Genomic DNA, 12,816 nt, shown 5'->3' with positions numbered 1-12,816 from the left:
GATCGGGACATGTCCTCGCCTGTCCGGCTTGTGCCCGGGCCAAGACCTCTCACCGACCACCTATAGGGTTGCTCCGCCCCTTACCAACGCCTGGTCGCCCTTGGTCCCACGTTGGTTTGGACTTTGTCACCGGCCTACCTCTGTCTGATGGGATGACCACTATACTCATATACTACCATTGTGGACCGTTTCTCCAAGGCAGCCCAATTCATCGGCCTCCCCAAGCTCCCGTCAGCCTGTGAAACGGCGACTCTCTTGACGAATCATGTCTTCCGCCTTCATGGTATCCCGGTGGACATTGTCTCAGACCGTGGTCCTCAGTTTATTTCTCAAGTTTGGAAGTCGTTCTGCCACACCTGGGGGCTACAGTCAGCCTGTCATCAGGATTCCGCCCACAAACAAACGGACAGACTGAGAGAGCTAACCAAGATCTGGAGTCTGCGATTCGTTGTGTTGCCGCGTCAAATCCAACTTCCTGGAATACTCACCTAAGTTGGATAGAGTATGCACACAACTCTCTCCCCTCCGCTGCCACTGGGGTGTCACCGTTTGAAGGATCATTGGGCTATCAACCCCCACTGTTTCCAGCCCAGGAAGAGGAGTTGGCTGTTCCTTTGGTGCAGCGCCAGATCGTTCCGCCGTCAAGAGTGGTAAACTACCTATTCAGGCCATCTCGCTGCTCACTGAGAATTGATGCTGTCTTTATGGAAGTAAATCTGTGTCATCGGATTTTGAAAGAAAAAGGTGATTGAATTTCTAGCACTGAATATTTATGCATTGAAATCATGTATCTGAATGTTTTTCAACGTTAAAATATTCAACTGCAAAAAATTCAACCGCAAATAATTCAACCGCAAAAAATTCAATACAAAAATTCAATGCAAAAAAATTCGAACCTCAACATCCGGGAACCCAAGGAAGAGCAATCGATTCTAGATTCAAGATCGGGAGCGTGCGTCAAGCAAAAGGAGCGAGCTCCCAATACAACTTCGGCTTGTCGACTATGATGACCGGATTTCAGCCATGTCCATTAATAATGGGGCTTCGTTGAGTGTTTTAACTTTAACTTCATGCCATCAGTGTGGTTTGTGTCTGTAAGATTCAGTAATAGACTGCTGATGCTGGGATGCTTTGACGAGCTATTAGGAGTGATTGGCGGAGTTTTGAAACCAGGAACACGCTTGTAGTGCGCATAGGAGCCGATGCAGCGTAGTCGGGGGAGGGGGGGGGGGGGTCAGCGGCTTTAGCGGAGCGTGTGCAGACGCATTACCCCGACAGGACGTGCAGGTTATGCATTGAATTTTTGCATTGAATTTTTTGCGGTTGAATTATTTGCGGTTGAATTTTTTGCAGTTGAATATTTTAACGTTGAAAAACATTCAGATACATGATTTCAATGCATAAATATTCAGTGCTAGAAATTCAATCACCTTTTTCTTTCAAAATCCGATGACACAGATTTACGTGTGTGTGTTTGAATAAATACCTTATTTTTCAAGTCGGAAGAACCTCCCTGTGACTCCTGTGTGCTGCGCTTGGGCCCACGCCCATCTACCTTACCATAACAGGCATCTTCTGTCTGTGACCTCCAACTCTCACTGGAGCGTTTCGCAGTCGAGTGTGGAGCGATTGGAATGAGGATTAGCACCTCTAAATCTGAGGCCATGGCTCTTAGCAGGAAACCGATGGATTGCCTACGCCAGGGAATGTGTCCTTACCCCAAGTGAAGAAGTTCAAGTACCTCGGGGTCTTGTAATGATGGTAAATGCTTTTTGGTCGATTTTTTTGCTTTCTCTCGATTCTCTCTAGAACGATTCGGTCTCGATTCAGAAAAGTTAATAATCGGAATTTTAAAAATGAAATTAGTTCGCCTGCTGCAACATTCTGTTCGCCCGCTGCAGAATGCAACAGAAAACTCTCCTCTCTGGCCTGCTGATGCTCTGCTATACACGCATGCGCACTAAACGCACATGTTGAAGCGTATGGCGGCAAATCACTGTCAAAATTTGAGAGCGCAAATTAGGTTGTTGCGCGTGTGTAAATCAAACATTCGCGAGCAAAAGGTTGTCTCGTGCGAGCAAAAGCTCGCTCTCTCGCGGAGCGTGAACTTCCTCGCTCGCGAGGTTAATCTCTGCTCGCTCTCGAAGGTGTTTTCCACGCGCTCGCTGTTTTTCTTTTTGACAGTAAGGGGGCGGATTGGCTGGAGTGATGCATTCACACAACTACAGAAGCCAATTTCCGCACTAAAGGGGATAAAAAGTCGAAATTTTGAGATTGTCAAACAAACGCCCCCCTTTCGGTAATCGTAGTGGACCGTAGATGACAACCAGCTATAACCATAATTTACCATCATTACCGGCATATTAAGAGCAATGCGTCCAGCTCGCAGACAGGTCCGTCAGTCCGAATCTGAATATCTTGCCAACTTTACCAAACTATGGAGGAGCCTGCACATATCTTACCTCATTATTTCGATTTTCAAAAAGTCGATCCGTATTGAAAGATATTCACAGATATTCACAGATTTGGACTTTTTTGGACCGGTCTGAGACAAATTTTTCTTTTAAATTAAGAAAAAGCTGCTCTGTTTAATTTTTTTTACATAGGCTACTTCCATATTGTGTTGAAATGCAAGCTGTATTGGTTCTTGCATTGTTGATAGAAAATCATATTTGTGACAAAGATTTTTTTTCTCTTTAGAGAAGGCAATTCATCTGTTGATTTTCTTTAATTATCAAATAAAGTAGGAAGTGATTAGCAACCTCTGAGTAGCAAACTCGAAAATCGAGATGCATCAATAATCATTTTATTGGTTTAGAATTGAATCGTTGACCTCTGAATCGGAATCGAATCGTGAGGTGCCAAGAGATGTTTGGGTTCATGTCCTGTTTTATTTTGTAGTTTTCTGCCTCTTGTCTCCCTGGGTAACTTCACTTCCTGCTTTGTCCTGTCATCCCCTGTTGAATGTCCGGAAGTCCATGTCTGAGTGTTCCTTGTTACTGTCTCCGTTTTTGCCCCTTGGCCTTTTTTCCTTTGGAATTTTTGACGATTAAAGTCTCTTTGTTTTTGAAACTCGCGTTTGAGTCCTGCCTACACCCGCCATCATGACAGTTTTATCTCATAATTTTGATTTTCTATCCCCTTTCTTTAGTGCGGAAATGGGCTTCCATAGTTCTGTGAATGCATAACTCCAGCCAATCCAAAGACGGGGTTTGTAACCAATTAGATGTAGAGATAGCATGGTGACTGGCTCTGCCCCCTTACTGTTAAAGAACAACAGGGAGCGAATAGAAAACACCTTTGAGCGCGAGCAGAGATTAGCCTTGCAAGCAAGGAAGTTCACGTTCCGCGAGCGAGCAAATATATATTGCGGATGTTTGATTTATGTGCGCGCATCAACCTGATTTGCGCGCTCGAATTTTGACAGTGATTTGCCGGCATAGGTGGGCCAAGACCCACACACAATGATAGACAATAACAAGCTGCACTGTGGATACAGACAAGACGTTAAAGTTAAACATGAAGTTGTGAATATAAACTTTGTCCTCAAACAGATTACCGGATTAACGTTACCGGTGAACAACATCAGTCTCTGATACCACATTAAAAGTTATGGACACTTAGCCCAGTTATAACTCATGTATAACCGCTACAGAGACGTGAATACCAACATAGCACTTCGCAGGAGACTTTCCGAAAACAGGCTCCTCTCTGCGGGCAGAGACGAGCTGACCTCCCGGTGCTGGAGGAGTCTGACGGTCCCATTAACTAGACCTCACATCTCTGACATCCACGGAGCAAATTGTTACGAAGGCTGAATGTTGACAAATCGACCGCAGAAATGCTGCTTAAACAACTAGCTTCTCGTCTGAAAAAGTCCTAAAATTACATTCCGTCACTTAAATATAGTAGTATTTAACGTTATAAACTTACAGTAGTGTTTATTTACCTCTGTCGTTGCTGAAGTGAAATGCATTCTGGGAAATTTGGCTCTCACAAGCCAATCCGATGCATGCCCGGTAAAATGGGCGGAGCGAGTGACATCCGGGTATTATGACCGTTCTCGGCCAGCACTTGAGCAGCGACTGATGAAAGTTCACACAAGAACGCATATTGAGAAAGGGCCACAGACTGCAGCGTGTGTGAGTATCCAAGGTGCTGTGAAGCGACAGTGCTAACCACCACACCACCGTACCGTACGCCCCTGTTGCAATACAACACTGGAAATTGCTTCATTTTTGAGCTCCTCTCTCCTGGTGAAACCGAGGGTTCTTTGGGCGTGTGTCCTTTCTTTGTTGTTTCTGCTGCGAGCACAGAGAACCTCTGGTCACCCTTCCATCAGTCTACACCAGTGGTTCTCAACTGGTCTGGCTCCGGGACCCACCATCACCCCTTAATGACAAGCCGCGACCCAAATCAAGGAACATTCTCAACTTCTTCTCAACTCAAATTGAACCAACCAATGAAAATATGGTGCAGATAGTATGGAGACAGAATATGTATGCCAACACAAAAACAAGTTTAATGAAAAAACAAAACAGGCAGCTGTTAATTCTGGTGGTTGGAGATGGTTGCTACACCTGAGATTTACAGGTTGCATGCAAACAAGTAAGTGTCACGGATGTGGGGAAAGGCAGGACTCAAAATGCAGACTTTAAACCAAAAAGACTTTAATAGTCAAAATGTTCAAAGCAAATAGCCAAGGTGCAAAAACGCACACAGGAACCGGGACAAAAGGCAGGCAGTGTCAAGGATGCGTGGGAAGGCAGGACTCAAACACAGACTTTAACGCAAAAGACTTTAATCGTCAAAAACTCCAATAAAGTAAAAAGGCAAACGGGCAAAAACACACACACGAACCGGGGGGAAAAAGGGCAGACAGGAATGAGGAACATCCAGACGATAGACAGGGACATCCGTGACAAAAGACAATGACGCGACAAGTGACACAAGAGAACACGGCTTAAATACACTAGGGAGGTGCAGGTGATTGGACACAGGTGGAAACTATCAGACAATCACAGGGGATGACAGGACAAGGCAGGAAGTGAAGTTACCAAGGGAGACAAGAAGCAGAAAACTACAAAATAAGACAGGAAATAAACCCACACCGTGACAGTAAGAGGAGAGCCATTGCTTCTATTTGTTGTGACAGTGCTGCGGTGAGCATTGGGTTGAAGTGTTACTTCAGAAAAGAAAGAGCACAAACTTTTAAAATTGCATTGTGTGACTTACAGATTCTCAACATCATTTTTACAATTATGGGATAAAACATGATTGATATGTAATGTTAAAAACATCAATCCATGGAAATATTATTCATGTGAAAACAGATAGACAAACTAAAATACTAATAACAAAAAACAATATATACCAACAAAAACATAAAATGCAGCAGCAGCTAAATCCTGAAGACGATGAAAAAAAAACTAAATAATTTCTGCTGAAAGGGAACTAGCCTACCTTAGCGACTATCATTGTAAGCTACCCATACAATGGAATTTAATCTTTTTTTTAAATGTGGAGTATGGTGCCACAGCTGTTGAGACGCACGTAAGACGCACACATCCCCATGATGTGACTGTGTGAACCTGCTGACCTTTTCTCCCCAAAATACTGTTAGATACCTTCATAATGACAATATAGGCCGATGGCTAAACTGAGGGTTTGAGTCTTGTGTGATGAACCCGTGACCTCCGCATATGTCCTTGTGTCCATATGAGGTCTGATCCTGCGTCTTGAAATATGCAATGCCTTCAGCTTCTGGTGAACAGATTAGCTGTTGTGAGATGCATGTAATGGTAAAATATGTTATAACATTGTCTTGTGCTAAACCTGTGTCTCAAGTGTCCGTATATGACCCTGACGTGCAAGGAGCAGCATGATACAAAATGTTAGTTTGCAGCGGTGTCCTGAGAAGGGAGGGCGGTCGACACGATCTCATAGACGCTTCAATACAAAGGACTTCTGTTCATGGCCTTGGTTCATATCTTATTTGGTACGAAAGTTCTCGGATCCACGTTTCTACTTTATGTCAATTAATTATGATTTGCACCGGCCACTGAGGATGATCTTGCTGTGTGTGTGTGCTACCCTCATCTTCACCTGGGTTCTTATCTCAACCTGGTTTGCAGCTTCTCGTAACTGGCACTAAGAATGGCCTTCACATGTGTATAAAAACTCAGCATTTTTACTGCTCGGAGACGCCATTACACTGAATGCTGAAATACGTGCTTGTGTATTCGACCTCCTGCTTGCAAGCAATAGTTAGAGCCAGATATATCTCCGGAGAATTGCTCATGTAATCTTTTTCTCTTCTAAAAAAATGTTAACTTTTTGACTTTAATTGATCAACGTGTTGCAATCCTTGTCATCAACCAACTCAGGGGGATTCGGAGATCCTGACACTGTGATTGTCCCGGACCTGATGTTGGGAGCTCTCTGTGTCTGGTTTGTAGGTAATGTGTTTCCATAGAACCATTGCAACTTTTTAAACAGTGTTAAGGCAAGGCAAGGCAATTTTATTTGTATAGCACATTTCAACAACAAAACATTTCAAAGTGCTTCACGTAAAAACATTTAAAACATCCAAACATAAAGTAAGGAGATTTATAAACAGTTAAGGACATTGATACATAAAAGAAAACAGTCATTAAAAGGATAAAAAAGACGTTAGAATATTTGAAACAGAATAAAATTGTATGTAATGTAATTTAAGAATGTCTTAAAGAATTCGGACTTGCAGAAATGGTCAATTGAAGGCAGCAGCAAACAGAAAAGTCTTTGTGGTGGCGGGCGTGGTTTTGGCTCAGCTGCAGGGGGGGACTGAGAAGGGAGTGGTTCAGGGAACGGTGCCGGGGGAGGCAATTGGCCTCAGCTGATGTGAATCAGAAATCAATATTCTTCTGTTAAGTAGGAGGGATCCGGCGACAGCGGGAGAGCGAGGCGAGGAGGCTGGAGCCGGTGTTGTTGTGTGTGCGAAAATATAAATAAAAACCATTTACAATGGACCTGACTGCCTCGTGCCCGTCATTCCAAGACCCCCCCAGAGGACCAACTTGTTACAGTGGCGCCCAACTTGGCTGGGGGGAGGAAATGACGGCTGACGGACACCGGCAGGGGATGCCAACCCAGCCGCTTGTGGCGCTCGGCCAGATGATCGGGGAGCTGGCGGCCGTCCAGAAGGAGCAGGCAGAGGCAAACCGGCAATTCCTGGGGGCGCTCCAAGCCCAGGTGGAGAGACAGGCCCGGGCGCTGGAACAGCTGGCGGCGCAGCCCGCGGCCGCGCCGCTGACGCAGGGGCCCGCTGCGTTCGCCGGGCTCACGCTTCAGCGAATGACTGGGGACGACGACGTCCAGTCCTTTTTGGAGACTTTCGAGGCGGAGGCGTGCGGCTGGCCAGCGGGGGAGTGGCCGGTCCGGCTTTTACCTCTCCTGACCGGGGAGGCGCAGATCGCGGCCATGGGGCTGCCACCAGACTGGGGCTGTTGCCGGAAGACCACCGGCGGCGATTCCGCGTTCGGCCAGCGGCTGAGAGATGCCGCCACGAGGTGGCTGCAGCCAGACGGCGCAGGAGGGGTCCAAGGGGTGTTGACGCGAGTGGTGCTGGAGCAGTTCGGGGAGGGGCTCCCGGCCAGGACGGCGGCGTGGGTCCAGTGCCACCGTCCGACGACCCTGGAGGCAGCCATCACCCTGGCGGAGGACCATCTGGCGGTGCATCCCAACGGGCATGTAACTGGGAGAATTCGCCAGTGTTGGCCGGACCAGGAGCTGCGCCGCGACCCAGGCCGGCTCCGCGGCTGGTGCCGTTTTCCCCTGCCCACAACCCACCGACCTCGGGGAACTCGAGCACCCTTCCCGACCCACAGAGAGGTTCTCAAGCGCCGGGGCAGGAGTGTTGGAGGTGCGGGCGGCTCGGTCACCTCCGGAGAGAGTGCCCGCTGAGGGAGGTGGGACAGGTGATCCGAGTTGCCGGCGTTCCGGCACCCTCCCCCGGTCCGGGAGCGACGTACCGTGTTCCGGTAAGGATCCAGGGGGGTACACGCCAGGCGATGGTGGATTCGGGCTGCACGCAGTCTATGATTCATCAGAGCCTGGTTCGGGGGCATTGGTGGAGGCAGACCGGGTGAGAATAAGGTGTGTGCATGGGGATGTTCACGAGTATCCTGTGGTATCGGTGGAAATTAGATATGCGGGGAAAAAGCATAGAATGAAGGTCGCGGTTAGCTCCCACCTGACGCACCCCGTCATTTTAGGTACAGATTGGCCGGGATTTGGTAAGTTAATGGTCGGGGCTACGGGGGTGCGTTCACGACCGACAGGGTTATGCGAGATGTGTGCTGTGCTGTGCTCAGCGGTGACGCGGGGTCGTCCGACGCTGCAGACGGGGAGGGGGAGCCCGCGGAGCCTCCTGTAGCGACTCCGCCGGCTCCAGAGTTTCGCTCCATGGAAGATTTTCCACTCGAACAGTCTCGTGACGATACCCTACGCTCAGCCTACGACCAAGTGATATGTATTGATGGTCACCTGGTGCGCCCTGACGTAGCGCAGTCATTTCCGCACTTTTCATTGATTAGGGACAGACTGTATAGAGTGAGTCAGACGGGGCAGGAAAACACACAGTTGCTGGTGCCGAAAAGCCGCCGGGAAATTATCTTCCAGGCGGCTCACTATAACCCGATGGCTGGTCACATGGGATACGAGAAAACGCTAGACCGGATAATGAACCGATTTTATTGGCCAGGCATCCGGGGGGACGTGCGCCGCCGGTGCGCGTCCTGCCCGGAGTGTCAGTTAGTGAACGCTCCGGCCATTCCGAGGGCGCCGTTGCGTCCTCTGCCGTTGGTGGAGGTCCTGTTCGAGCGGATCGGCATGGACCTCATCGGGCCGTTTCACCGGAGCGCACGCGGATATCGCTTTGTGTTAGTTCTCGTGGATTACGCAACGCGGTATCCGGAGGCAGTGCCGTTGCGCAATATCTCTGCAAAGAGCGTCGCGCAGGCTCTGTTTCAGGTCATCTCCCGAGTTGGAATCCCTAAGGAGATTCTGACTGACCAGGGCACCTCGTTCATGTCGCGCACACAGAGAACTTTACGGGTTACTGGGCACTAAGTCCATTCGTACGAGCGTGGACCACCCGCAGACAGATGGTGGGCTGGTGGAACGCATGAATAAGACTCTGAAGTCCATGATCCGTAAATTTATTAGCGACGATGAACGTAATTGGGACCACTGGCTTGACCCTCTGTTGTTTGCAGTGCGAGAGGTCCCCCAGGCCTCCACGGGATTTTCTCCCTTTGAACTTGTTTGGCAGGACGCCGCGGGGGGTGCTGGACCTGATGAAAGAAAACTGGGAGGAAGGTCCGAGCCCCTGCAAGAATGAGATCCAGTACGTCCTGGACCTGCGAGCAAAACTCCACACACTGGGCCAGATGTCACGAGAGAATTTGCTGCAGGCCCAGGAGCGACAACAACGGCTGTACGACAGAGGGGCCAGGCTGCGACGATTCACACCGGGAGAAAAGGTACTTGTATTGCTTCCTACTTCCAACTCTAAACTCCTAGCCAAGTGGCAAGGGCCCTTCGAGGTCACACGGCAGGTGGGGGACGTCGACTACGAGGTGGTGCGGTCTGACAGGGGCGGGGGTACACAGATATACCACCTGAACCTCCTGAAAGCCTGGAGGGGGGTGGAGTCCGTCTCTCTGGTCTCTGCGGTATCGGAAGGGGAGGAGCTGGGGCCGGAGGTTCCAAAAGCAGGTAATCATACCTCGCTCCCTCGAGACGCTCATCTCTCCGAGAGCCAGAGGGCGGACGTTGCCAGGTTGCAGGAGCGGTTTGCTAATGTGTTCTCTCCCTTGCCAGGCCGGACCGACCTCATAGTTCACAGTATCGAGACGCCCCCGAGCGTGACAGTGAGGTCTCGACCCTACAGGTTGCCCGAACACAAGAAAGAAGTGGTTCGGAGGGAATTGGCGAGTATGTTGGAGTTGGGGGTAATAGAAGAGTCCAACAGTGCCTGGTGCAGCCCCATCGTCCTTGTGGCTAAGAAGGATGGATCTGTACGGTTCTGCGTGGACTATCGCAGGGTGAATGACGTGTCACGGTTCGATGCCTACCCAATGCCCCGGGTCGACGAACTCCTGGACCGGCTAGACACTGCACGTTTCTTCACGACACTGGATTTAACCAAGGGCTACTGGCAGATTCCAAGGAGAAAACGGCATTCTCCACCCCGTACGGTTTGTACCAATTTACCACACTTCCCTTCGGGCTGTTTGGGGCCCCGGCCACGTTTCAGCGTCTCATGGATCGGGTGCTGCGTCCGCACGCGGCATATGCTGCCGCTTACCTGGACGACGTGATTATCCACAGCACCACCTGGGCGGAGCATGTGCGGCAGGTGGGCGAGGTGCTGGAGGCGCTGGGACGGGCCAGTCTTTAATCTGGATTTAAAGGAGCTGAGTGACCCAGCAGACCTGCAGCTTTCTGGGACTTTGTTCCAGATACGTGGAGCAGAAAAACTGAACACTGCTTCTCCATGTTTAGTTTTGACTCTGGGAACAGAAAGTAGACCCGTCCTAGACGACCTAAGGGTTTGTGGCGGTTCATAAGGTATCAGCAGATCAGCAATGTACTTTGGCCCTAAACCATTCAGTGCTTTATAAACTAGCAGCAGGATTTTGAAGTCAATTATTTGTTTGACAGGAAGCCAGTGTAAAGACCTGAGAACTGGAGTGATGTGATCCACTTTCCTGGTCCTAGTGAGGACTAGGTTTGCCACGATACCAAAATTATGACTTTGATACTATACCTGCCAAAATATTACGGTACCCGATACTTCCGATACTACAAATAGGAAACCACAAATACGATACAGGAATATTTATCTATGATAGTAATAAATAAAACATCTGTAAGGTTCCCTTTTAACCTCTCATCTGTTTGATTGTCTGTGGGCTAAACAATGCTTCATTTACTTGCATATAGAGTTTGATATTCTCACATTCATATTTCATGGAATAATTGTTTTTCCTTAACTAAAAATAAAAAGAATTAGGTGAAGATCTACCCGCAGGCTCCATCAGCACGTAGTCTATTGCATCAAGTGTGTATTATTTGGTACAATTTAGTGTGCATTCTGACTTCATGATCATATAGGCCCACATGAGTAAAATTGTAGGTTATTTTGCATGTATATTTCTGCTGGACTATTCAGTAACTTACTTGCTGTCTTGCTTTGTCTTGTGTTGCACTTGCTTGATGTTTAATAGGAAAGTTGTTGTCAAGCTAGCTAGCTAACAAAGCTACAGGGATGCCAACTCTCACTTTCCCCGTGTGACACACGCGTTTGCATGTTTTCACACGCACTCACGTCACACATCCAATTTCTTACGCTATAAAAAAATCTGCGCTGGTTCATCTCCAAACTCGCAGACGGTAAAAAGTGCATCTGTAACTGATTCTCTGCACGTATCGTACAGCCCCGACGTGAGAGCACTAAATACTAGCATCAATGTCAGAGCATGTTATAACAAGCTTGCCAACATCACTAACGAGATGTCTTGCTAGCGGCTAAACTTAGCAAAACCGGTTTGCTTACTTTGTTTATGACAGTTTAGCAAGTCAACAATTTTCCAAACACAGTCAAACATCAAGCAAGTGCAACACAAGACAAAGCAGACGTCCTCTTTTACCCGGACATTTCGAGACCTAAAAAAATGCGCCCGAGTAAAAGGACGTCTGGTCACCCGAGCTAAGCTAGGCTAAGGATAATCGTGTTGGGCTGTATATGGGTGAGCTTGGGGCTGTTCATGTTTATGATCACATTTGCTAACCTGTCGTTCTTTGAAATGTTTGGGGTGTCTGTCTGATAGGTGCTTAGCCATATTTGAAGTGTTCCCTCCTGTCACGATCCAGTGCTCCCCTTCCCCGGAGTACTGAGGCCTTCAATATCTGGTCCCCGAACTCCCCCCTGTTTACTGTCTTAGTTGGTCTGTCCCGTTTTGTGTTGGTTTGTTCCATTGTTTGTCTGTCTGTTGTGCACGCCCACTCATCCCTACACACCTGTGTCTGGTTCCCCATCAAGCTGGTCTGTATATACAGTATACCCCTTATCCCTCTGTGTTCTTTGCAAAGTCTCGTGTAGTTATCATCACATTCTGAGCGTTATTTGGATAGCCTGTTTTGTACTCTCGTTGAAGACTCCTTTTTGTTCCAGACCTTGCTGCCTCCTGCCTGATCCCTGTCTGTACTTTTTCCTATCTCCGTGCTCCTGGATTTTGACCTCTTGTCTGTCTTCTGGATATGACTAAACCTAATCCCTGTGTACCTGTTATTCATTAAATCTGCGCTTGGGTCTACTCCTGTCTCCTGTGATGCGTTACACCTCCCTTTGCCTGGGCAAAGCAGGTTTTACAGACGGGTCTGTGTGTGTCGTTGGGCTTTCCATCGCAGTCTGCTACATGAGGGCACGTCTTCCCTGATAACTCGCTGTGAGTGACTGCTGCCTGTTGCATGTGTGAGAGCTGCGCAGCCCCACCCTCGCAGTCAATGTGTGCAGGCAGCCTGCTTTTTTTAAAGTACCGGTACTACATTTTTTCAAAACCGTATTGTTTTCAACGTAAGGGCGGTGCCTTTCTGATACCGGTACAACGTGCAACACTAGTGAGGATTAGATTAAGATCCCGTTTACACGATGGGAAAACGCATATATTTTCATGCGTTTTGGCCTTCCATTTACACAAAAACGGAGGTTTTATCACAAAAAAATATAATTTCTGAAAACTCTGTTTTTGTGTTTGCGTGTGAACTAGG

General features: G+C 48.2%; 1 protein-coding gene across 2 annotated transcripts in view; it reads left to right on the top strand.

The window, feature by feature from the left end:
• The window catches only part of LOC144388950 (uncharacterized), a 30,082-nt gene that overhangs the window by 9,569 nt on the left and 7,697 nt on the right, over positions 1 to 12,816 (top strand). The window contains exon 2 of one of the 2 annotated variants that reach the window (XR_013453211.1): positions 6,387 to 6,458. Coding sequence is in view for 1 of the 2 variants with exons in the window: in XM_078092239.1 (XP_077948365.1) it covers positions 7,006 to 7,944 (939 nt within the window). In the remaining variant the exon portion in view is untranslated. Of the gene's footprint in view, positions 1 to 6,386; positions 12,363 to 12,816 lie in introns of those variants that run through there. The other variant, XM_078092239.1, reaches the window with a different exon arrangement.

This window comes from Gasterosteus aculeatus, chromosome 17 (assembly GCF_964276395.1).
Source record: "Gasterosteus aculeatus chromosome 17, fGasAcu3.hap1.1, whole genome shotgun sequence".
In the NCBI taxonomy this organism is placed as follows: Eukaryota; Metazoa; Chordata; class Actinopteri; order Perciformes; family Gasterosteidae; genus Gasterosteus; species Gasterosteus aculeatus.
The sequence above is the reverse complement of the archived record's forward strand: the minus strand, read 5'-3'. Positions and strand labels throughout refer to the sequence as shown.